Genomic DNA, 26,993 nt, shown 5'->3' on the forward strand with positions numbered 1-26,993 from the left:
CACAACAACAACATAATAGACAACAATATTAACAACAACATAATAGACAACAATATTAACAACAACATCAACAACATCAACAACAACAAAAACGAAAACATCGGCAATGACAACAAATATTACTTTTGCAGAAACAAAAACAGTTATTACATCTGCAAAGACAACAATAACAACGACAACAACAACAACGACAACAACAACATAATAGACAACAACATCAACAACAACAACAACAACAACAATGACAACAACAACAATGACAACAACAACGATGTAAACCGCGAAACATCTGCCGATCAAAATTACATGCACCCTTACATCAAAATCCTCTGGAAAATTGCAAAAATAATCCGTCCGGAATGCTCATTTTTCACAAATTAAAAATTTCTGTCATGCTATCTTAAACTACATGCTATTTATATTAAACGAATCTAATTGCAACTTATTTTTATGTAATAATGAATCAAAGTTAATTTTGATTTGAACTTTCAAAGAATACTGGCTATAGATGTTTTCAATTTAATCTCACTATCAATCAATCAATCAATCAATCGATCAACCAAACAGTTAATCAATCAAAATTAAAAAAAAACTTTTACATCATTTTTATAAAACTTATTTAAAACTAAAAAATTAATTAATTAGTTAAATTACCAATTAATTAAATTACCAATTAAGTGGTAATTTAAATATTTAAATAATACTTAGAAATTCATAACATGACATGAAAAATAAAATTATAGAAAGGACAAAAAATTAATAATTTTTGTTATTATCATCATTATTATTATTATTGTTGTTGTTGTTGTTATTATTATTATTATAGTAAAACACACATACATACACAGACAAACAAACACAAACACACACAAACACAAAAGAAACGAACGGAATTGAGAAATAATATTTTATCCAATTGTTCGTTTGATTGCTGTGACTTTACAATTTATTATTCGAATTATAAAAATAATAACAACTACAACAATTATTATTGTTGTTATTATTGTTGTTATTTTTGTTTTTCATAAACAACAGTTTAATGCAAGTTTAACTCGCATGATGAAATTGGTCCTTCTTCTTCATCTTGTTGTTATTATTATTTTTTGTTTATTATAATTAATATTAATATTATTATTATTATTATTTTTAATATTATTTTTATAACTTTTTATTGAATGAAAAAATTAATCAACTTTTATTATTTCAACGTATCATTCTATCTACCACAGCTTATATTTTTCCAATCGTCATCATCACCATCATCATCATCGTTATCACCATCATCCTCGTCGTTATCATCATCATCATCATTAACGTCATCATCATCGTCATCAACGACAGAATACCATCTTAATCATCGTCATCATCATCATCATCTACAAAGTTACTGTAGAATTAAAAAAAGAGAGTTTTTTTTAATATTTTTTCACGCACTTTCCATAAAATATGACGTTTACAATTTCAATTCTTTTCCTTTCATAGATTTTTGTTACTTTTGGTTATTATTATACACATTACGTGTATCGCCTTACGCGTCGAGAATTTAGACTTTTTAAATTTTTTTATTTTTTCCCGCATTAATATTTACGTATCGAATTGTTTAAAAAATAAATTATAAATGATTGGATTGAGTATATAGAATGTCGCTATCACAGCAACAACAACAATTACAACAACGGAAGCAACAACAAGAAGAGCGCTACACAATGTGAACGCTAACATATCTATTGTTTGTCTTTGTTTATTTGCTTCTTTGTTTTTACTCATTTGTTTATTTGTGTTAACTTGTTTGTTCATTTGTTTGCGTGCTTTCATTTGTTTTTTCATCTGTTTGTTTGTTTGTGTTCATATGTTTTGTTAGTTCGTAATCATTTGTCTGTTTCAATAGTTGTTTGTAAAGTCTTTTAAGTTCAATTGTTTGTGTTCCAATATTTGTTGTTTAAGCTGGTTGACATTAGTTTATACAAGTCCATAGTTGTTTGTACTGGTCTGGTTCCTATTTGTTAACATGTTTGTTCGTGATATTGAATGTTTGCTTGTCAAATGTACGTCTCTTGAACATAACAGGGAAATGGCGAATCACAGAAAACTGGTTCAAACTTTTATCATTATTTCGGATTGGCAAAATAATAAACGGACTAAACAAAAAACAATAATGTAGCTAATTTATAAAATTGAACTATAGTACTGTAATTCAAGGTTTCTCTAGATCGAGAAAACATGTGCAAAGTTTGATTAATTGTGACGTCGGTTTTGTTCTAGCTTCTAGTGAAAATATAATGAAAAGAATAATGTATAGCTCAAACTGCATATTACTTCTAGGTACCGTGAAATTTTAGAGAAAAAAAATTTCATTTTTATTTTTCCATGTATGTACGTATGAACTCAGAAATTCAATCAATCAATCAATCAATCAATCAATCAATCAATCAATCAATCAATCAATCAATCAATCAATCAATCAATCAATCAATCAATCAATCAATCAATCAATCAATCAATCAATCAATCAATCAATCAATCAATCAATCAATCAATCAATCAATCAATCAATCAATCAATCAATCAATCAATCAATCAATCAATCAATCAATCAATCAATCAATCAATCAATCAATCAATCAATCAATCAATCAAATCAATCAATCAATCAATCAATCAATCAGCTTATAAAGCGCTATTTCCGCGATGTTCAACAGCGCTCCTCAATGAATTTTGAAAACAGATGGGCCTTGAGATCCGCTCTGAACTTCGCAAGTGATGGAGAAGTAGTCAGAGAAGTAGGTAGAGAGTTCCAGAGAAAAGGACCAGAAAAAGCAAAAGCAGATTTGGCAAAAGAGTGTTTAGCACGAGTTAAGAAAAAGCGAGAAGACGATCGNTAACCGGGGCGTTTAGGTTCAATTAATATATCTGATAAATACTTAGAAAATAATTTAGATTGAGACTTATACATGACGTGCAAATTTTAAAAATTATTCTATATTTTATAGGTAGCCAGTGCAAGAGAACAAGATATGGAGATATATGAGAAAAGAAAGGGGCACGAGCAACTAGACGAGCAGCAGAGTTAAAAGCTTTACTTAAAGGATAGAGTATAGAGTCAGGAAGACCATAGTAGAGCGAGTTACAATAATCAATCCTAGATAAGACTAACGAAGTAACAAGAAGGAGAAGAGTAGGATCATCAAGAAAAGGCAAAAGTTTTTTTATTCTACGTAGATGAAAGTAAGAGCTTCTAGCAACACTATTAATCTGAGAAAAAAGAGACATTGTAGAATCAAAGATAAAACCTAGACTACGAAACTTATGAGAGACATCAAGAGTTTTAGAATCAGGTAAGATAATAGGAGGAATAGTAATAGAGTGTTTAGATTTATTAAAACAAATTAATTCAAACTTAGAAGGATTAAGTTTAAGACACATAGAGTCAGACCAAGCGATAATTGAAGAAAGACATAGAGATAAATTATGAAGAACACTATTGAGATTAGATGGAGGAAAAGAAGTATAAATGTAAGAATCATCAGCATATAGTTAACTAGAGAAAGAAAAGTAATTAATAATACGAGGTAGTTCAGAAGTATAGAGTATAAATAGAAGAGGGCCAAGGGTAGAACCCTGAGGTACCCCGAAAGTAAGAGTAGAGGAGTTAGAAGTAGAATTATTGAGAACAACAGAAGAAAAACGATTATAGAGATAAGAAGAAAACTAAGATAGACAAGAATCAGTAATATTAAAAGAAAGATGCAGCAGTCTCAAGAGAATAGTATGGTCAACAGTATCAAAAGCTGAGGAAAAGTCAAGAGCAAGAAGAAGAGTAAGATTACTATTGTCACTAGAGAGAAGGATATCATTGTGTATTTTAAGTAAAGAAGTTTCAGTACTGTGAGCAGGTCTGAAACCAGATTGAGATACAGGTAGCAAAGAGTTAAAGTCTAAATAGGATGACAGTTGATTAAAAACAACTTTTTCTATTATTTTAGAGATGAAAGTAATATTAGTTACAGGTCTATAATTAGATAAAGAGGTAGGGATGAGTTTTTAAGAATAGGAATAACAATAGAATTCTTATAAGAAGTAGGAAATTTAGAGGTGGAAAGAGATAAATTAACTAATTTGAGAATGATTGGATAAAATATTGAAGAAAATTTATTAAGTAAATTAGAAGGCAGTAGATCTAGAGAACAGGTTGTAGACGACATAGAATTAATAATTTTATTTAGTTTTAAAAGATTTATTGGAGTAAATACAGAGAAAGATTCAGTAGTAAGTTTAGTAAAGTTATGAGAAGAAAAATTAGAATTAGATGTTTTTAAAGAAGTAATTTTATTTACAAAAAAATCATGAAACTGTTGAGCAGAAAAAGATGAGTGAGAAGATTTACAAGAAAGAAAATTAACAACTATAATTAAAAAAATTCATAAGTATGATTACAAATCTAAATATATACGATTGAAACCACCATATACTTCAAATGAAATTAAAACAATTCCAGTTAATTTATTCTAATTATATTGTTTCGTGATTTGTTGGCTTAAGAAAATAATATTATTTATTAAAATTCACTTTTAAAATAAAAGCGTCGCCATTTTTAAATGCCTTTCAAAGCAAAACAAACAAATGTTCTATTTAAATTTAAAAATAGAACTTGAAAACATATTTCAAGTGTTAAGTTGCGATTATTTTTGTTACAGATATATTTTTTGATAATTTTAACATCGAATTTTTTCTGTTAAGTTGTTTTTTTAATCGTTGCAATCATGCCGTCTAACTCAGCTTTTCTGAGTGTTGCTACTGGGCTCCCGCGCACACCCATCAATCAAAATTGTTCTGACAGCGCAGTTGTTAATGAGTTGATGTGGAAAGTTTTGGAATCAAACGTCTCTCTGGTCGGACTGGACGAGGTGCGTGGTCAGAAACTCATCGTGGACTCACGTTGTTGGTACCATTTGTTGCATGTGGAGAATGATCAGCTGGTTACCTCTTGCAGAAAATCTCAAAGAAATTGTAAATTAAACAACAGTGGTGATACTAAAAAAACTGCCAGTTCCGTTATGAAGGAACATGACACAAATTCTAAATTGCAGTTAGTTTCTGATTTTGTAATGCAAATGAACCTTAATAAATTATAAAAAAAAGCTACACTCATTAAAAAAAATCAATAATAAAGGTTTTTGACTATGTTTTCTCTGTTATACAGTTAATTTTTGAAGAAAAAAAAATGTTTCAATAGATTTCCATTTAATTAGATGAAATTATTTAAATTTCAGAATAGTCTTTTGGCAGCTGTTTAATTTAAATGTGAACCAGTTAAGATTGCTTGTGCTGTTTGAAAAACTGAAGGCTACCAAATCAAAGCGAGATGCTGCCATCAACAAACAGATTACATTCAATAATAAGGTAAATTTTATTCAATACCTCAATTTGTGAGTATGTCTCTTAATTTATATGGAAATTTTTCATTGTATTTTCCATTTTAGCTAATTGATATATTGTCTTAAGACAAAGTTTATAATCAGTTTTAAATAAAATTTTCTACTCAAATTGTTCATGGCCTGCATTTTATGCTCAATGTATCAAACCAAATTTACACAAAAATCTTCATAGACTGCTATATTTTATCCCATATATATGTTTAATTTATTTAATTTTTATTTGTAAATTCTAATTATATTTTTTTTATTTTACAAAGTCCAAAGAATTATTAACAAAGATGTCCATACCTTATGAGAATGTTGATGATATTGATCTGGAGTTAGCGAAGAGAATTAAAAATAATGTTAGAATCATTCACCGTGTAATTCATTTCATTTCATTTGTACCTTCAATTTAATATTTCACTTTTTCGAGAATAAGAAACACATTTTATAACTTTAAACTTATTTTCTGCTAAAATATAAATTCAATTAATAAAGATAAAGACAGCTAATATGTGTGTAAACAAATAATTGATTTGTAGGACTTTGATGCTTCCTTAACAAACAGTTCATCAATGCTGCTCTATGGCTGTGGCAAAGTTTTTCATCACAAGTCAACAGAAGCAACACTGAGCAAGTGCAACCAGGTCTCTATTCATTTTTTATTTTAATTAATTTTTTAAACAAATGGTAAATATAAAAATAGCCATAAAAATTTTTTATTAAATAATTTTGATTTAAAAATTTTAATGCAATTTTTGAGTTATAATTTATTCTTCTTTATGCAGTCACTACAAAGTATGAAGTTAGTTAGATATTCATCAGACGACCAAGGCAATAAATCAATATTATTAGCTCTGTATGCACTCTTGACATTCTACCAATCTGGAAACTACAAGACGACAGCAACAGCAGCTGTAATAAAAAACTCTGATAGACCAGGAGTCTCCCAACATAGATCCAGATTATTTTCAGTTGGATTTGAACATCCAGATGATTTTACTAAAAGCTGCAGTGATGACGTGGAATCAAAACAGTCCACTATCTCAACAAAATCTCAAAATTCATCCACAGTCACAAGAAAGAAGTCTGCCAAAAAGTCAGCAGTTCCATGCAAAGATGCATCAAATAATGGAGAAAGTGATGATAAGGTTGTTGGCGGTTCAGAAGTTTCCACTAGAAATGGTGATGGCACATGTGCCAAAAGTGACGACAAAATGTTTAATTTAATTTTTGAGTTTGTTCATCAGATGAAAGATAAATCATTGTTGAGGTGATGTGTGATTATATACATTTTTATATTTTTATTATTCTTTTCTGTATATTTTTTGCATGTCAGTTGCACCATAGTGTTCCAAACTCTATGCTCAGTAAATTTTATGATGCTTTTGCTTTTCGTGGTTGTAAAATTATGATTATGTTTTGAAATAATTTTTTTCAGTATCTACAAAAGGCTTGAACAACTCTGCTCATCTTCAACAGCAGCAGAAACGAGCTTTGAGATGACAGATGTTGAAAAGGCGTTATCATTCTTGTTCACAGATAAACTGACCAGTCATTTGAACAATGTACATTTATTTCTTATTCAGATATTTACATTTAGATTGTATTTACAATGTTTTTGTTTGTATCCTAGTTTTGTGATTGTCGTTGTTCTTTCATGGTTGAATGTTTTTGTGCTGCCCTATGCTTAGTTCAGTTAGCTGAAGTTTTTCAAAACACACCCCAAAATACTTTATTATACTTGATATGTGTATATATTTAAATGGTGGGTATTATAAAATTTTCAGATTCAGAAACATTACCACATGAAAGAAGAAAGTCTCGGCTCTCCCAGAAGTGATGATGACATTAAGTGGACCAGGCCAGATTTCCATTTATTACAAGTTGGTAGTGGATAATTGTGATAATACTTTTTTGTGCCTGAAGCTTAGTTGAACATTTAAGAGTAAAACCTTCTGAAAAAAAGCAGTTGCTCCCATTTGTTGTCAGCCAAACACAATTCAGATGAATTTTTATTATTTCATGCATCCCTAATTCCTATGCATAATTAAATTTGTCCAAAATTGAATTTTGTCGTATTTTTTTCGTTAATTTAGTTATACGTTTTTAAATTCTTTCGTTTGAACACCATCATAAATAGGAATACACTAAGAGCCTGCATCTATCACTGCCATGCAAGCAGTTGTTGAGTTACGTTGTCGCCTTTGATTTGTATTATCTCTCAAATGGTATTTTCAGTGGAGATTCATTTCCTGATGGCTTCAGCAGACCTGAAAAGTGATCTTCAACGAATTTAGATTTTCTGAATCATTCAATTTTGTTATCATTAATTATTAATAAATATTCTAAACCTGAGTTTTTATTGATTTGTGTATATGAATTGTGTTTTCAATTTTATTATCATCTTCACTCACTAAGGTAATCATTTTTTATACTCCCATTGTCACCACAACTTCAATCATTTAAAAATTAACCCAGGATAATGCGACTGAGCAAGAAAAAAGAGGCGGAACTCTATGAAATTAAATGGAGTTTTATTCGTTAGTTTATTTTTTGTTATTATTTGAAACTATTTTTTCTTTGCACTGCTAATGTTTATCATGCCATTTCACTGACATCAATACTTCTGTTTATAGTCCTGCTACCTATGTCGGTGTGTTGTGACAATTCTAAACAACATTCTGAATAAATATTTGATAGAAGCAAACGTTGGCAAATGAAGTAACTGAATAAATCTGTTCGTTAATATACCTCTGCAGCTGGTACAGAGGCTCTGAGATCAAGGGACCTAGTTACGACTGAATACAAAAACGTGTTCTCTGCTGCCTTTCCAAAAATTGCCTCCAAATTTGAAGGATGGAAGTTGAGATCAGATGATGATGACGACGAGGATGAAGAAGATGGTGGCGACGAGTTGGCCCGCAAATCACCCAGTCCGGGTTGGTTTTATTGATGCATTGTCGATTCATTCTGTTTGCATCCAACTGAAATAATTTTTGTGCGTTTCAACTCAATACTAAATTTTCTCATTAAATGCCTCTCAGTTAAGAAGGACAGAGGTAAGAGGAAGACATGTGACCCTATGGACACACCAGCTTCAAACAGCAGCGGTAGAACCACATTGAAGGATTACTACGTGGCGAGGAAGAGACTGAACTTTTAAAATTAAGAACGATTCACAAACTACTAAACAATTTTCAAAATAATCCGCGCGCGTGTGTAGCTTCTTGAATTTTTGACAAGTGATATGTATACATTCAATGAATCCTTTATTGTACATTTATTTGACTATATTACTTTTTTGAATTTTTTATGAATGTATTTTCTATTTTCGTGTATATTTGACTTGCAGAGGCGGTATGGAACTGTCTTCACGTGCGTTTGCATGTAGCCTAAATGTTACAATTGACGAGTGCGAGGTCGTTCATGTATATATGCGTCTTTGATCATTTGTTTATGAATCGCAATCGTATGCTTTTTATTTGTTACTGTACTGAATGTAACTCAGGTCATGAGATATTTTAATAATGGTTTTTTTTCAATTGATTACGATTTAATTATTCTGAGAGAGTAAAAAGATTTACAGAATTTTTTTTATCATCCTTATTATTTTACTGTAACAACGTTATTTCAATAATATTCCTTCTATATCGTGCATTATTACTGTTATTATTATTATTGTTAATTCAATTCTTTATCACATCACCTAGATAACGACCTATCATTCAACAAACAAGGAAGGTCTTGAAGCTTAAGTAATTCCTGATCAATTCAATTAAATCAGTAAATAAGCTTAATCATAGTTGTGGGTGATGTTCATGTTCAGCTCTTGATCATTATTATTATTATTGTTCATGTATAACTTTAAATATTGCCCATGCTAGTAAGTAATAGTTAGTTGTTTAGTAACTATATATATTTAGAAATTATATATATATATATATATATATATATATATGTATATAACATACTTGAAATAATATAATGAAACCATATTCAACACAGTCTTCTATGATTTCCACCGAACTTTCGGCATTGATTTGCCTCTAATTCGTCTTCTCGATTGTTTTCCCAAGATTCTTTTGGAGAATTATAATTAGATTTTTTTTTTCAAATTTTAATAAATTAAAGTCTAATTTATTGAAAGTTTATTTATTTAATGAAAGTTGGCCAATTATTAGACAGCCTAAGTGAGAAGTTTTCTTATTATTAGACAATCTTAGTGAGAACAATTGAAGAGAAAATTATTGCCAAAAATTCAGTAGAATTCATAGAATACTGCGTATATATATATATATATATATATATATATATATATATATATATATATATATATATATATACACATAATATGATCCACACATGGTAATAACACATTCGACGTATTTTCACGAGAACAATTGATTGAACCTACCGTGCCTTCAACAGCTCTCTACATACTGATCGTCAAGCGATTACACATGTACCGTGCCATTCATCCAACCAACATAATATGAGGGCGTCAAAATTATAGTATACATCACCTGATCGTTGTTATAATGTAATGATAACATGACTTTTTCGATTTTTCACGATTTTCTTGTATTTTTTCAGTTTTATTTCATTTATTCATTCTGTAACAGACTCTTTTATTAGCGAGCATTTTCCCGAACGTGTATATGGCAGTGGAATGGCCCTGTTGTTTCTCATTGGTGAACAATAATTTTTTGTATTTTTATGCGTGTCACAGTGGTTTTGAAGTTTCATTTATGTACATCTGAAGTTTCTAAAACACTCAAGCCGGCAAGAAATTATTTTATTTTTTAAACTTCCAATGGCCTGTCTTCAAATGTTATTATTCACATTCACACAAATAAATAAATGTAGAAGCCATAGTGACATTAATTTCTTTCACTTAAACACTATTACATATTAAAACAAACATTAAACTATCAAGACTGTGTGCATCGTCTCACACAATTGGCCAGATAACATGGCCAATCAGTATAAACTTTTACAATGGGGACTTATTTCTAATAGCGCAACCAGTACATTGAACCTCTGACTCTGTTGTAGTCTGGAACTTGCTCGGTTGGACCTGTTGTTTTAAAAAAATATCCCACGGTAATCGAATAACATAAAATTTAATGCATAGTAATTAATTGATACTAGAATGAACAGCAATGTGCAAAGATGTGAAGAAATCCACGGAAAATCAAAGCAGTGACTGGGATTAGAAAAAACATAACCAACCATAACAAGCGACAGCAGGACATTTATCATAAATATATTTGTATGCCACGTCTCTGACTGTTGAGGCATCGATAGAGTTCAGGCGGTTCTCAAATTCTTCATATGAAACTCGTCTGCCTAGGAACAATGCTTGCCTGGATGTAAAGTAAAATATTAATTTTGTATTTTCACTTTAGTTTTAATCATAGTAAACCGGAAATTAACATGAACTAATGCGACAATAAAAACTGAAGTATGTAGCAACACCAAAGCAAACATTTCATGAAAAATTGAATAGTTTGTGCAAACAAACAAAACAAAACAAAAATGAATTGCTTACTTAGCAACGTCGTCGCATGTTAGGGTGGTGTCACTCAAATGTCCAAACAATGAAGTTTTTAACGTGTTTTTGGCTCTTTCTACGTCACTATCAGTTACACTTGTGCACAGTCTCATCCTAATGTTCATTATAACTTTCGTCATTAATATCACCAGCTCATCATCAGTTACCTACCTTATTCAACTTCTTTATCATTACCAATTTTATTATCATCATCATTCATGGACAACAGTACAGCACTACTCCACTACCATCAACTGAACACAGTTGTGCAGAAATAAGAAACGGATCACAGACACACGCACATTCACGTGCACACAAAATGACATCACGATGCATACCATTCTCCCTGCAGATTGAAGAAAAAGTCAGCAACGGTCAACTTGTCACAAACAAAGTAAGCACCCCTGTTGTTGTTGTAGGTGTGTTATGTCATGTGATCATGTGAGATGTCTGGCTATTTACAGCAATGTTAACAAAATCAAGATGATATTTCAACCAAATTATTACCGACTAAACTACATGCGTGTATGTCTGTCCCAGCCACAGTATTTGTAACAGAAAGACTGTATCATTCAAATCACTAATAACATTTTATTACACTATATTTCATTTCGATTCAACCCATCATCACCACAAAAGTAACATTACTTATTGCATTATAAATGACAATTATTATCAAGTTAATTTTATTATAGACTGGAAAAAATCCTGAATGAATGCCACAGACCACAATCCCGTTCCTTGGTAGGTGAGATTGAAAGACTGGAAAGCATGAGCCAGTCCATCGTGAGCAGACGCCAGGGCCACCCTGTTGGCAAGATTCTTACCCCCAGCAAATGTTTTGTCATAATTTCCAACCAACGTGAGAGCTACTTGAAGCGGAAGATTGTCTTCACTGGCGGCACCAGGCCCTTCAATTGCCATTGCAATGTGAACCAGTGGCTCATCATCATAACGGGCCCTAATCTGATAGGTTGCAGAAAAAGTTTGAAATAATTTATCAGGAAATTTGTTTATTCAATGAGAATGACACGACAAAATGAAAACCCACTTCACTTCCGGTAAACCTGGATGGAGGAATGATGGGAATGCCCTCGTCGTAGTTTAGTGACATACCACCAAAATGCTTCTCTCCCAAACTAACAAGTTGTTCGTGAGACACACCTGTATTTAAAAAAATTATCAAGATCATTTGGCACAGGTAAGATTTGCAATCATGACTAATAAATAATTTATAATAAGTAATTGAGGTATGAATGTGTTTAAACCATGACTTTATGAATAATTTTTAAAATGATGATCAGAATGAAAAATTTGTTGAACCTCCAGCTCCAGCTAGCACCATTCTTGATGGCTTGACGTAAGTTTTGTGGAGTGAGTCCAAATCTTTCTTCGATAAAGATCTGGTAGAAGTTGATTAAACATGTAAGTGCATGACAATCAACATACCTGCATCTTATTTTATACAATCACCACAAACACAACTCATTCAGTACTGTCATAAATGTCGTAAACATCTTCTCAATCATAGCACATTCTCACTAAAAATTAAAATCACACACAAACATTCATATTAATTATTTTAACCAAACTATCCCCAAATGAACTTACTTGATGCTTTCAGTAGTGCCCAGAACAGATCTGCTCAGGCTGGTTCCCTGGTAGGCAGTGGCGTGCAAGTAATCCATCACAACAGTTGTTAGATCATCACCACTGGCCTGGTGGCAATTCATTTATTCATTCATCAAGATAAATTTATTTGAAAGTCATATAAAACAAACAAAAGATAAATTTCAAACAAAACTTTGATGAAAAAATTAAAAGATATTAATACTGAAAATTGCATAACATAAATCAATTAAGAATCCATATAACAAAATTTAATTAAAGAAAGGACTAACATCTAGTTCATTCAAAAGCACATGTTTCTCCCTGTCAATATCAGCATCAGAGAAGACATTGTTCTGAACCAGATCAGACAGAATTTCTACAGCTGCAAGTTATTATTATGTCAGAGTTTTCAATAATGACTAATATGTTGTGCTAAGTTCACTGTGCAAGTGAAACAGTTAGTAGAATTAATTTTTATGGACAAAATAAAAACCTTTTGGTACATCTCTCGAAAGGCATTTAGCAAAGATGGCCATGTGATCCCTACCGACATATGAATTTAAGTTCATTCCCAAGTTGTCAACCTCAGTTTCCAAATCTAACTGTGATCTCCTCGGTGTTCCCTGTTTTTATTAAGGAAAAAAAACACTAAATGAATTTAAAATTCAATTTTGTATGAAATGAAAAAAAAATTCAAAAGTACTTTAAATAGTAGGTGCTCAAGAAGATGAGTAGCTCCATTGCTGCTAGCAGTTTCATATCTAGAACCAACATCAACCCAAAGACCAACCTTCAATTTGTCATCATTAAATATGTTATCTTCTTAAAAACTGACAAATAGTATAATAAATATAAAATTGATATTAAATCAGTATAAAAATAACATAGAATATGGAAAGTGTAAGTAATCTAACTGTGGCAGATCCAGAATGATTCTCTTCAGTGGCCACTCTCAATCTGTTCTTCAGAGTTGTTGTCCTGGGATCCGGTATGCCTAAAGTTTCTTGATAAGACACAGCATGAGAGTACTGCTTGGCCCCCAATACTTTTGCCAAAGTATTCTAAATGAGTTTTGAGAAAGGACCATCATAAAGCATAAATATAAATAAATGAATAAACAAATTTTTGCTTCTTGAAGTTTACAACAATAACAAATTCGCAAGAAAACAACTTTTGAAGCTAATAGACTGATATAATTTATAATTAAATTCTTAATCTGACAGTTTTTCAGTTCTCAAATGAAAACCACTTGTCTGCTAGTGTTGTTTTTGTTTTTTGTTGATGACCTTGCAGAAATCGTCATGAAAATAAAAAATTTTTTAATCATAATAATTTTTGTTCAATCGTGAATTAACTTGAATTTTAAAATTAATTAAAACCAGCTTACCTTACTAACTCTGGACAAAACTTTTCTAGATGCCCGAAACGAATACATCACACTGGAGGCCGCCATGTTTTAATTTTCTACTTTTAGTGACGGTGCGTTCATATTCCCGATTTAAACTTTTAAATTTTTCAACGGTGCCATTTTAAAGAAACAAGCACAATCGTTCTTCTTCGTACAAATGCTAATCAAACTAGCCAGTCATTTAAACAAAAGAATGAAATATTTTTATGCCTATTTAATTATTTACTGAGCAAGTGCTTCGTAGCCAAGACGTTACAAATGAAACGAGGTCATCTATTGTAATTTTAGTAAAATTAGTCTGGTCTGCAGGCATTTTAAGTTATAATATGGCTGTTAATATTTAATGAGGAACTTTGCTAGAATTGAGTATTTAGAAATTGAGCAGTTTAGATGTCTGTAGCAAATGTTATTTTGTCCATCACAAGACTGTTAACAGATACACGAAAGTAGGACTGTTATAGTTCAAATATCAATAACTAGTCTTATATCCATTGAACAAAATATGAAAAGTAAAAGAAAAATATTAAAATTAAGTAACTTGAAATTATTTAACACAAAGCAACACCTGTCGTAGCTGAAATTGAAACGTCATAACAAAAATGTGAAATAGTAGTTAATAAAATAACAAAACTATAAATCCACAACGTGACTATAAGGACCATTAGTATCCATTGATAATACCTGTCTTGCCCCATAAATTCCAGCAACTAATTTATTGTTAGGAGCTTCTGGAGTGAATTTATTTTTGCAAGTTTGAATGAATTCTTTGTACAGTCTCTCACCTTCTTCTTTGTTTATGTTTGAGTGGTACTGAACTGATTTGCCTTTAACCTGTATATTCATTTGTTTGTTGTTAAACATTTAAATTATCCTTTTGCGCTGACTGTATGAAAAAACTAAACATTTATTTTGTAATGAGTCTTAGAAGTTGTTTGGATGGTTAGACACATAAATGAAAAATACACATATGATACGTGGATTTTATGTAGTTTTAAATCGTTTACTTTACTCACATGGTCAATTGCTGTCAACAAAAATATTTATAACAAGTTAGTAAACTATTGGAAAAATTTTTCTCACTTTGCCACCCAGACAAGCTTGTGGTACAATGAGTATGTCTCCAGGCAGATCAACCACTGTTACCAATTCTCCATCATCACTTGTGCTCAACCTCAAGCTCATGATGGCATCAACTAAATGCAGTTTCAAAATATGGTACAGATAGAATCTTAGATAATATCTAAAAAATAATTGAAACATTTTTTTATAAAACATTGCTGAAAATTAGCTTTTCAAATGTAGAATAATTTTAATAAATAAATGAAATGAAGCAAACATCTACCTAACTTCAAAACAGTATTTCCATCTGCTCCTTGCTTGAAGCACACATAAACGACCATTCCCCTCCCTATCTTGTAAAATAAGTTTTAGATTTTATTGTATTAATTTGTTGAAATTTATTTTTACTTCAATTCATAAATAGATAGATAGATGGTGTTCAATTAACATGCCTGCAATGATAGTGCAATTTTATGAATAATGTATGCAGGCCAAGCAATTAAAACTTATGAAGAAAAAATATGAAGAAACATCCAAGATCCAATACCTCGCTGTTGTTATCGTTATCATCATCATCATAAAACAATACCAAATACAAGTACATTCATTGTCAGTTTGAAAAATTGGCGCCAACTTCCAATTCGATGGTAGCTTCAGGCGTTTCATTCTTCAACTTAGCGGCCAGGCACTGTTGGATGAGCAGCCTGGCGTGGCTGTTGTTACTACTGCTGCTACTGCAACCACTAGTACTACCTTTATTATTGAAACTAGTATTATTATTGGCCGGAGCAGACATTTAAAAATGTCAAGTAATGTCTTACAATCTTAACGGTAAGAAATTACGTAATAAAACCAAAGAACCAAAACCGTAAAGTAAACAGTACTTCATAGATAAATAAAATGTACAATAAGATCATATGATGATGCTATTATATTAAAAGTACATGATACATATATTATACAACGTATCATGTACAAACAGCACCATATGCATATCATGCACATATAATATAATATATATATACATTATACATACAATACATATTGAATTATACATTACTTAGGTAATCTATTTCAATAAAAATGTACACGTTGATGTTGGGTTAGGCCAGTTGAGCAATCGATAAATATTTATTTATTATTAAGGTCGCATATCTCATATAAATTAACACACTGCTCATAAGTATACACACACACACACACAGGCACATACACACACACACACACACACACACACACACACACATATATATATATATATATATATATATATATATATATATAACAGTTGCAACATTCATCGTGTGGGCATATAACATGGTGCAACGTGTTGTTGTGCTACTTTTTCTGATTTTGTTATTTCAATAAAAGCAATACCACTCTCTTATACAAAATCAATGTAGCAATAATATAACAATGGCAACAGTGTTGTGTATATGTGTGGGCATATATATGGAATAACAGACAGAATAATATATTTATTTAGTTATTTTTATTATTCATTTTTATTCTTTAAAAACTCATTTTCTGTCAAAAGATAAAAATGTGTGTTTGTTTGTGTGTGTGTGTGTGTGTGTGTGTGTTCTTTTAAATAAATCAATAAAGTACTGATTGTACTGGTCTTTTGACTAGGTAGTACCAAGAAAAATGGATAATCTATAAATCAAGTATCAATCAAACAAGGAAGATTCATCAAAGAAAGTAACCTCGTCTCTGATTTTAATGTCAGTTATATATAGCATATAATAATAATGTACGGAAAACACAATTTGATTTAATTTTAATGGCACGTAATAATTTCACACGTATGATATAACAGCTGCAACAATTGATCTAGTCGGGGCTTCAAAATAGGTTATTTATAAAACAAAATAAACGTTACTTCATTTTAATTGTTTAGCGCTACATAAACAAATAAATAAATAAATATATATATATATATTATAAAATACACATGTACTTATATAAAATTTATATCATACAAAAATGTATAAAATGATGTCTAAATATAGCTGAGTTGGGAATTTCCCAGGCTTGGAATAACGCCGCTGGCGTAACTTTCCATCCGTATTTTCACGAAATGGTAAAATTAGTAACGTGACAGTTTATGAGCGTCTTTGATTTTTTTTACGTCCCAGCGTAAATTTCTCATCGTTTATTCTATTTTATAAAGTAAGCACTTCGCTTCAATCGGTTCATTTCTAAATTTTTGTACTTTGGATTGTTGACTGAAACTATAAAATATATAATAGTATAATTATAATTAATTATAATAGATATATTTTGTTATAATATAAATAATTGATTTATTTATTTTTACATTACGATTACTTCTACTTACTTACATTCATAAATTAATTTCGAATTTTAAACTAGAGGTAAAGTAAAAATAATAAAATATCTGAAAAGAATCAAAAATGAGTTCTACTAACAACCAGACAAATACAGATACTAGTATGAACAACAACAGAAGTCTTGGTTTTAGACAACAAAAAAATTCAATGGGGACAACTTATCTGACCGAAGAATCTTATTATAACAGATTTGATTCTGGCATCTGCTTGTCCTACCAATCCCAACACGATTCCTCATCTGTGCAGACGTCTTCAAACATAATCTCACCAATTTCATCACTTTACAAATCAAATGATCTGTCTGAACGAATTTCTGATTTAAACATCAACCAAGATTTTACAGAGTTTATGTGTCAGAATGGGGAAGGAGATACGTAAGTGTCTGTCTGTTTGTTTGCGCTGATTAAGATGATTTCATTTGAATGAACTGTCAAACTGTTATTTATTGTAATATTTTTATGATTTATCTGGCAGTTGTTTTTATTTTGTTGTAGTAGATTACAGCCGTTATGGAAACATTAATAAAACATTGTGACCCACATCATATTATTCTATTATTATTATTTCTATTATTTGACCAGGCCTCTGCACATAGCGGTCATAAAGAACGATCAAAACTTATTTTGGAAAATAATGGACAGCAATCCAGCGAGAGAGTATCTGAACTTACAAAACTTCGAATTCTTGCAAACCCCACTACACCTGGCCGTCGAAACTGAGATGACCTCAATCATCGAGGGCTTAGTGGCCATGGGAGCTGCCACAAATGTAAAAGACAGGTACGGCAACACTCCACTCCACATAGCCTGCATGAAGGGAGATTTTGTTTCGGTGACCAGGCTGATGATGCACAGGAACAAAACAACTGAAAACCCATCTGCCCACCAGAAAAGACAGTTGGATGTTCTCTTTCCACCAAGGTGGCTCACAGGATGTTATCAGGATTGTGACGACGAATTAACATCCTTCAATTATAATGGTAAGAATTTATATAACAATAATAAACAATATTTCTATTTATTTATCATCTATTTTATTTCATGAATCTGGATATTACAATTTGGTTTTGATTCATTAGCTTGGGCAGTCTACAAAAACTTTTTCATTTAACAGGAAAATCCTGTTTACACCTAGCATTGGAAAGAGAAGGGATAAACAGGATGAGGATCATCAAATTCCTCGTCTGCCAGTGTAGTGCTGATGTCAATGTACCTGTAAGTTATTCGTTGTTGTGAACAACTATGCATTGTTTCATTGCATTGTCATTAACAAACTAGATTTTATTTGCTTTGTGTTTTCGTTATCAAAGTTATGTTAAATCATTTGTAAATGTTTTAACTGAAAATCGGTATTATTATTTAAAGGGATTTTGGTTTTTATAAAGAACAGTACCGATATTTTCGTTAATCAAAATTGACACTGCATCATAAACATCCTCTAAAGCTTCTTCTTATAAGAATGAACGCGGATAATTTTATTTTGTGTGTTGTGAGAACAATGATGAGCGTGGTGTTTTTACAATTTACCGTTCGCGTTCACACAATTGTTGACCCTTCCCACAGGATGGAAAATCAGGTTACACCATCCTCCATGAGTTAGTGAGGTTGGGCGACGTAGAGGCCATTAAACAACTGCTCACCCTGCCCATCCCTGATTCCTGCCCAGCACTGCTGATCAACCCACTAAACTACGAACGTAGGACGCCATTGGACATGGCCTATTTGTTGCCCAGTTTAGATGTTAGGCAGATGATGGTGGATGCTGGTGGAGTGATGTCCAGTTCTTTATTTACAACGTCGGGTTCATCTCCTTCCTCGTTATCTTCATCCTCCTCTTCCACATCCGCTGAGAACCCGTGACATTTTAAATTTACTCTTATTAATATTCATTTACTCTTATTAATATTCAGTTACTCTTATTAGTATTCATTTTGTTTTAAATTAATAAAGACCAATGATACATTAATGAAATGCGTATTGCTATTTTCATTTAATGAATTTTACTCACAACCGTGCATTAATTATTATAATTAATACATCACCTGACCACGTTACCTTCTTTAGGTTTCTAATGTTCTCCTAATCCTGTGTATCTATCTATTTGTTGTGAGGGTGTCGTTGTACATTTGTAAATACATAATCAACAGTGGTGTCATTTGTTTTTCAACAACGAAAGAATTGCGCTGCTCTCGACAATCGTCTGAAATTAACAACTCGAAGTATGGATAGGAAAGCACTTCAGTGTGTCAAGTTAACGTAGGTGAATGTATTAAGTGCACTAATCAGCAAACTGAACGAGAGGTTTGAAAGTGAGTGCAGCGTAACATAGCGAGTGCACGGTTCGTTATACGCAATATGATGCGCACACACACACACACACACACACGCATGCATCTGTAAGGTACTTGAGAATTGCGTTTTGACGTTCGGCGTAAAATACGTGCAATTTTGAGAATCTTGATGGCGACAGCGAAATCGATGATAATGACGTCACTAAGGATTCTGCCAATGACAAACATGAGGTTGGTGATGACGTTGTCGAAATCGACGGTGAAACTGATGTAAACGTGTCGATCTAAGATGCTGATGAAATCGGTGATGATGACAAGACATTTTTGGTGATAAGTCCGATAACGATTGAATGGATGACCACTGCCATCACAGCTTCTCTTATTTTATCACCCATCAGCATTATTTTTATTAATAAATTCTCGTTGACAACTAACAATAACAACTCAAACGACTACCAACTGGTTATTTATTAGTTGCAAGAATTATCTTAATAGCATATTAATATTTCTTCTTCTTTCTCGTGCCTTATCCTTTCAGGACATTAGTGACCATCGACCTCCACAAAACCCGATATTTAACACTTTGTAGTAGTTGAAATGTGGTGATATTCAACGAGTTATACAAGGACTTCACGAATATTATTCGTTGTTGACCGCGATCTAAATATTAATATTTAGTACTGAGTATTTTTCTATAAAAATTATTAGATTTTTGGCCACATATGCATTTTCTAGTAAATTTTTAGTTAATTGAGCTAGCTACTTATTAATAGGTAAAACGGGTAATTTTCCTATCAATTCTCTCTCTCTCTCTCTCTCTCTCTCTCTCTCTCTCTCTCTCTCTGTCTGTCTCTCTCTCTCTTTCTCTCTCTCTCTCTCTCTCTCTGTCTATCACTCTTTCTCACTCTCTTTTATATTATTTAGTTTAGAAAGACTCTTTATTTTATGGATTATTAGTACTATTAAGAATTAAAAATGTTGTTCATTTAATAGTTGACCGAATTGTTGCGTTTTGATGAATCTTGCAAGAAAAAATAGCGATGTGGAAATGACACAAAATTGATTATAATTATGACATATTTGTTACAAATTGGACGAAGCTCTTGGCAAAAATGGTTCATAAACGTAAATGGAAATTTACACGCAGTTATAAGTAGTTATAAGTACATATGTACGTAATTTTAAAAACACACAGAAGCATTTTAGACCCACACACACACATACACAAACACACAAACACGCATATTAAACACATACACCACACATAGATACAAACACATCCACGTAAATAGATACACCCGTAAATATTGTGTGATACAAACAAACATAAATACGCCCACCACACACACACACGCGCACACACGCACGCACACAGACACACACACAGACATATACATTAAATATATATTTAAACACTCTAACACGCATGTGCATCTATCCAAGCAAGCTTTATGGTCTCCATGACAAAGAGGAAAAAATTCAAAGGACAAATTAATTAATTGAAAGCACACATACAGAAAATTCCTACCTACAAATTCTGTTACTAATACTACTAATACTGTAATACTACAAATAATACTATCTCTCTACTATCTCTCAACTTTAGAATTACTTTTAGTATCCTCACTAATCCTCGAATCAGACAGTTTAATCAATCTTTTTCATATAAATCTATGGGACTCTTAGATTTCTTGTTCCTAATTTCTCTCTTTGTTTCTCCCTCTCCCTTTGTCTCTCTTTCTCTTTCTTTCGCTCTCTCTCTCTTTCTCTCTCTCGTTCCTTTTCTCATTTTGCAATTTCATTAAAATATTTTTTGTTTCTTTCTGTTATTATTCATTTGTGTTCTTCGACTTTCTCCTCCTCCTTTCATCTTCTCATCTCATCTCTCTTTATTTTTAATCATAATCAAGCTAGAGTAAATCCCATCATTCATCCACATATTTATTTCATTCAGTCCGTCTTATTGTGTTTGTCGTTTCATCTTTCGTTTCCACCTCATCCGTGTTTTCCCCCGTCTAATTATTCTTCCCTTTAATCTTGTTCAATTAAGAATCGCATAGATATTTTAAACCTTAAAAATGCAATGTATAAGTATGCACGTGTGAACGCATGTCTTTATGTGTATGCGTGTGTGTAGTTGAATGTTCATATATGTGTGTATGTATTTTTGAAAATATGTGAGTGAGTGAGGATTTATATGTGTGTACGGGACATTATGTGTCTTGTTCTTTATATGTGTGCTTTAATGAACATATATCTGTATGTGTGATGTTAAAAACATGTGTACATTAACGGGGTTTAAATAGACTTGTGTTATTCCTAATTGTCTTGCTTCTGCTGAGTGTATGTTCTGGCATGTGTGTTTCCACGTACCTGCACGAATACGCTCACACATGTTTATACCATAAATGTGTTTGCATATAGGACTGTACGTCTGTATTAGTGTGAAAAATTGCGCATGCTGACTGATCATATGCGTACGAAGTCTGCAGAGCATCGCAAGGAATGCGATTTCAAAGATGAGTACATTAATTTAATTATTTTTTTATTTTGAAAGGTCGTTGTCCTTTTTTGCGTTTGCATGTCTTGCTTATACGTATGTGTAAATGACAGGTGCATGTGTGTATGCGTTCATGTGTGCGTGTATGTGTGCGTGTGTGTATGCGTTCATGTGTGCGTGTATGTGTGCACGTGCACGTTCGTTTAGGTGTTTGTGTTCCCTGCAGGATTTTGTTATCTATAAAAATTGATCTCAGTTTAATTGGAATCGAATCGATAAAAATAGGCAAGAAATTAATTAAAAACCTGTTATGTAATTGTTACTGGCGATGCTGTTTGTGCTGTTGTTGATGAATTTGGTGTTATTTGGGTTGTTGTTGATGAATTTGATGTTATTTGGGTTGCTTTTGATGATTTTGATGTTATTTGAGTTGTTGTTGATGATTTTGATGTTATTTGGGTTGTTGTTAATAAATTTGATGTTATTTGGGTTGTTGTTGATGATTTTGAGGTTATTTGAGTTGTTGTCTGATGATTTGGACGTTATTTGGTTAGATTGTTGTTGATGACTTTTTTTTTGTATTGTTGTTGTTGTTGTTAATGTAATTGTTGTAAAGTGGTAATTGATCATGCTTATGCTGCTGCAGTTGCTCTTATTATGATTATTATATTTTAATGGCATTGTTTTGTCCACATTTTATCGTTTTTTTTTTCATTGTGCACATACACGTACACAAATAAGCGTATGCAAACATACACACACGCATACAAATGCATACAAGCATGTACACACACTCACTTCCGACACAAAGACACCATACACACACAAACGCACACACGCACACAAAGACACCACTCACACGCACGCACGCACACATACACACAGTCATACACACAGACATACACACACAAACGCGTACAAAAACAAAAATGTCTCAACAATAGGAAACAATGTTATTTTTTATATTTTTTAATTAAATTTTAATTTTGTTTCTAATGCGTCTGATAAATTCACGCTTGTCTAAATTATGATGACGACGACGATGATGATGATGGTGGTGGTTGTGAATGGTGATGATGATGATGGCAATAGTGATGGTGGTGATGATGATGACTGACATGATGATGACGATTGACATTGTTGATAATGAGTTAGACGGTTTGAAATGATAATTTATGAGTGATTGCGATGTCTTATGATGATGCAGATGTAAAGATGATAATCATGACGTTTATAGTGGTAGATATGATGATGAATAAAAAAAATTTATCAAGAAAAAGTTTATATTACTTAGTAAATACACCTGCTTACGTTTGCCTCGCTTCTTGATATTTTGTTTTATGTTTGTATGTTTGAAAGTAGGTTTGTATAAATGTTGGCATGTTTGTATGTATAAGTGTATATGTAAGAGTAAATGCTTGTTTGCTTGTGCTTGTATTAACGTATGCATGATTGTTTTTCTGTTTGTCTATGTATTTGTTTAGGTAGCACAACACTACGCGTTAAGTGACGCCAAAAGTTTTACGTTTGACGTCATGGTTGTTACCAAAGATGTTATATATTAAAAAAATATTTTTTTTTTTTCAATTAATTAGTTCTTTCAAACATTTGGCGTCATTTGTTTTGTCTGGTTTATTTTATGTTATCCGTTTCATTTATAGCCCATTCATAATTTTTGTTAGGAACCGTTATTAAAATGTCAAAAAAAATTATTTTGAAAAGGTAAAATAAAAATAAAAAGAGCATCAAAACGAAAACTCAAAAAAAATTAGAAAGAGAGAGAAGAGAGAAAGAGAGAGAGAGAAAAAGAGAGAACCAGAAGAGAAGTAAAAACGGCGAAATGAAACAAAGGGAATTTTATTATTCACGATTTAGCGGGCTATACAATACAATCTAATAATGTATTGTTTTATATTTTTTCCTATTTAATTCGTTTTTGTTATTTTCATTCAGACGCATGCATACGTAAATGACAAGTTTGCGTGAAAGGCAAGTATGCGTAGAAACGTACATATACGTACATATACGTGATGGTAGAAATGTAGTAAATGTACGTGATCAAATGAATGTCTTGTGAACGTGTGTGTGTGTGTGTGTGTGTGTGTGTGTGTGTGCATGCATGCATGCACACCTTTGCACGTCGGTGTATTTCGGTATACATTATAGTATATATGTATGTTAAATTTTCATGCGTGTATGTACGAATAAGATCTTAAGTGACGTCTGTGTTGTGTGTCGGCTAAGCAAATGTTGATGTTTCCAAGTGGCACAAACGCATGCAGGTAGGTAGATATGCTGATAAACATGAGAGATACAGAACGCGTAGATACGCGTCAATATTTGCATTCTCCTCTTTGTTTGATCGCCTATCTGCACAATTTATTATTGCTTATTATAAACTTATAAATTATTCTGATGTTTCTTTTTATTTTATGTTTGAACTCTTGTCCGTAGTTTTGTTGTTGTTGTTTTTTTTTAATGTATTGTATGTCGTGGCTGATGTTGTTGATGATATTTTCATTAAGACATTGTTGCAACCAATGTCTTTTTATTGATGGTTTCTTTGGGTTGTTCGGTACTTGAATTGCTGGCTGGTAGCTAGGGTGAATAGATACACACACACACTCACATTGACGCACACTCACACTAAAAACCACACACATTCACACTATAAAACACATGCTCCCATACGACAAAACACACACACATCAAGAAACACACACATTTAGGTTTATTAATATTTACATCGCCGAGTGGTCTACGACGGTAACTTTTTTTTTCAAAATGGTGGTCTCGATATAATGTCAAGACATCGATTGGATATCGAGACAACCCTTTTTCTTATGTTTGACATTTGAAATAAACAAGAAACCGGCATTTAAAAGAAATGCTGGCAATTAAATGGAAAAACCACATTCTCACAGATAAAATACATTTATGCGTAATTACATATGGGATAAATCGAACAATTTATTGGTTAGTTGTTTGGTTGGTGGGAAGTGTTGGATATTTTTTAAATAATATTCTTGGTATATGGCCAAAGAAATATAACTATGACATGATTGATTGGCATATGGAACTTTCATGGAATTTGATCGTACGGTGGAGGTAATGCCGTCAACTGTGTCAAATGCCTTCTGCAGAATTGAACCTAATTTAAGAGACACACGTGGCAAACGTTGATCAGACGAAACTCAGGTATACCGTATTTATATTGTATATAAACATATGAATGTTTGTATAATATTGTTTGTGATGTGATACGATGCAGATGCAGTTTTACAAATACATTGTGGAGTGGAGACTGTATCGCTCTGCTTATGTAGATGCATTCATAAGGGGATAGTAATATTTGGAAGGAGTAAACACTAAACAATATGGGGCTGAAAATGTTATGTGTGTGTATGTGTATATTTGCGTGTGTGTGTGTTTGTGGTGTGTGTGTGTGTGAGTGAGTCATTGTATGCCTGTATTTGTTAGAGTGCGAAGCTATGGATACCGCGTTAGTAGGAATTATTGTAGGACACGTTCAACAAAATTACATTTAGAATGAAGATGGCCATAATTCATTTTCAGTTCTATAGAGGTTTGGGAAGTAAACCATTTTTTTCATTAGAATTTGCATACCTAAAAAATGATTTAAAGAGTTTGTTAAAAAACAAATATTTAATGTTATATAGTGAAATTTTTTTCAATAAATATTCTGTCTGATTTCGTGTTTCTAGTTTAGTCACGTGATTTATATAAACACGCTTTGATGATTGCAAACCTGTGATTATGTAAGGATTTATAAATGTTTATTTTTTTAATTTGTAGAAGTAGAAAAAAAATAGATGAAAAGACAAGAGATAAAAGTGTAGACAGACAGGCACTGAAATGTAATTAATTTTTCATTTGAATTTTTTTTTCTACCTGAAAGTTTTCAACTCTATGTACTTTCACTTTACATCCACTTTCATTTTACTTTTTGTCATTATATGGGTAACATTGTTAAGCCACCTGTGATGCATTAATTTGATGTGCAGTGGCGGATCTGGACAACTTTGACGGGGGGGGGCAAAATTCGGAAAATGATAAAATTTTGACGGAGGGGCCAACATTTGTAGTGATGTAATGTAGTCAAAATTATGCTGACGAACGGTAGATTTTTCTTTTAATACAATAAGTTTTACTGACTTAATGAAAATACTAAACTCCCTTCCAGTTGTGACAAGCATTTGTAATGAATCCACCCCTAGATTCTTTGCCACTGTGTCTTTGTTGTTGATACTTTTTTTTCAAAAATAATAAAACAAAAAACTTCTGACTGTCCTTGCAAAATTCTAACTGTAATTTATTTTCATCAGTGCATGTCCAAGATTCATTTTTCAATCAACAAATCTGATTACAAAATTTTGCAATAAAATCAAAATGACGTGAACAATCAAGTATGAAACAAATTTCAAAGATAAATAACCAATGCGTCAGTCGCCCTTCTCGTTCAAACTTCGTTGTTTCTTTGTTCATTTTACTGCGCACCATTAAGTTTACATTTCATTCTTTTACTCAGAACATGGATTATATCGAACATTAAAAGGATAAAAAACATCCTAACAAGCAAACTCGTCACAGGAACTCGCATATAAAAAGCATTTGTTTTTCCATTTTTTTTGTCACATCTGACTCACGCTTATGAATGGCGTTCAGTGGTGACATGATTGAATCCATTGTTATGGGTTTTTAAAAGTTTCATCCGCCCATTCATGGAATTCTATTTACATCATTTCACGTAACGCGCTCCAGTCTTTTTCACTTTAG

At 31.9% G+C, this 26,993-nt stretch overlaps 6 protein-coding genes across 6 annotated transcripts in view; 3 read left to right on the plus strand and 3 right to left on the minus strand.

Moving 5' to 3' along the window:
* HELRODRAFT_154346 (hypothetical protein) overlaps window positions 1-561 on the plus strand; it is a 13,068-nt gene extending 12,507 nt beyond the window's left edge. Inside the window, exon 5 of the mRNA XM_009032231.1 lies at window positions 174-561. Within this exon, the coding sequence (XP_009030479.1) occupies window positions 174-381 (208 nt within the window). The 3' untranslated portion in view covers window positions 382-561. The remainder of the gene's footprint in view (window positions 1-173) is intronic.
* A 4,059-nt stretch (window positions 562-4,620) lies between these two features.
* Window positions 4,621-8,583, plus strand: HELRODRAFT_189756 (hypothetical protein; the record flags this gene model as incomplete). The annotated part of the gene is made up of 11 exons (XM_009032232.1): window positions 4,621-5,086; window positions 5,271-5,400; window positions 5,693-5,779; window positions 5,960-6,064; window positions 6,206-6,690; window positions 6,859-6,985; window positions 7,208-7,303; window positions 7,561-7,697; window positions 7,899-7,960; window positions 8,180-8,359; window positions 8,465-8,583. The coding sequence occupies exons 1-11, from the start codon at window positions 4,761-4,763 to the stop codon at window positions 8,581-8,583; spliced, it is 1,854 nt and encodes a 617-aa protein (XP_009030480.1). The 5' UTR covers window positions 4,621-4,760.
* Window positions 8,584-10,200: 1,617 nt separating this feature from the next.
* Window positions 10,201-14,046, minus strand: HELRODRAFT_96341 (hypothetical protein). Its single transcript, XM_009032233.1, has 13 exons — window positions 13,973-14,046; window positions 13,500-13,646; window positions 13,289-13,375; window positions 13,079-13,208; window positions 12,876-12,967; window positions 12,586-12,692; window positions 12,298-12,377; window positions 12,026-12,138; window positions 11,702-11,940; window positions 11,313-11,378; window positions 10,972-11,088; window positions 10,653-10,786; window positions 10,201-10,497 (listed from the first exon to the last, which is right to left on the minus strand). The coding sequence occupies exons 1-13, from the start codon at window positions 14,036-14,038 to the stop codon at window positions 10,433-10,435; spliced, it is 1,443 nt and encodes a 480-aa protein (XP_009030481.1). The 5' UTR covers window positions 14,039-14,046; the 3' UTR covers window positions 10,201-10,432.
* Window positions 14,047-14,623: 577 nt separating this feature from the next.
* On the minus strand, window positions 14,624-15,848 carry HELRODRAFT_69972 (hypothetical protein; the record flags this gene model as incomplete). The annotated part of the gene is made up of 4 exons (XM_009031829.1): window positions 14,624-14,824; window positions 15,074-15,186; window positions 15,336-15,405; window positions 15,687-15,848. 4 exons carry the CDS (start codon window positions 15,846-15,848, stop codon window positions 14,624-14,626), a joined length of 546 nt encoding a protein of 181 aa, XP_009030077.1.
* Window positions 15,849-17,469: 1,621 nt separating this feature from the next.
* On the plus strand, window positions 17,470-19,265 carry HELRODRAFT_165713 (hypothetical protein; the record flags this gene model as incomplete). The annotated part of the gene is made up of 4 exons (XM_009032234.1): window positions 17,470-17,780; window positions 17,988-18,385; window positions 18,520-18,620; window positions 18,969-19,265. 4 exons carry the CDS (start codon window positions 17,470-17,472, stop codon window positions 19,263-19,265), a joined length of 1,107 nt encoding a protein of 368 aa, XP_009030482.1.
* Window positions 19,266-19,498: 233 nt separating this feature from the next.
* On the minus strand, window positions 19,499-23,578 carry HELRODRAFT_165714 (hypothetical protein; the record flags this gene model as incomplete). The annotated part of the gene is made up of 4 exons (XM_009032235.1): window positions 19,499-19,641; window positions 19,846-19,980; window positions 22,502-22,764; window positions 23,508-23,578. The coding sequence occupies 4 exons, from the start codon at window positions 23,576-23,578 to the stop codon at window positions 19,499-19,501; spliced, it is 612 nt and encodes a 203-aa protein (XP_009030483.1).
* Between the last annotated feature and the right edge of the window lie 3,415 nt (window positions 23,579-26,993).

The sequence above is a fragment of the Helobdella robusta genome, assembly GCF_000326865.2.
Source record: "Helobdella robusta unplaced genomic scaffold HELROscaffold_8, whole genome shotgun sequence".
Lineage (NCBI taxonomy): Eukaryota > Metazoa > Annelida > Clitellata > Rhynchobdellida > Glossiphoniidae > Helobdella > Helobdella robusta.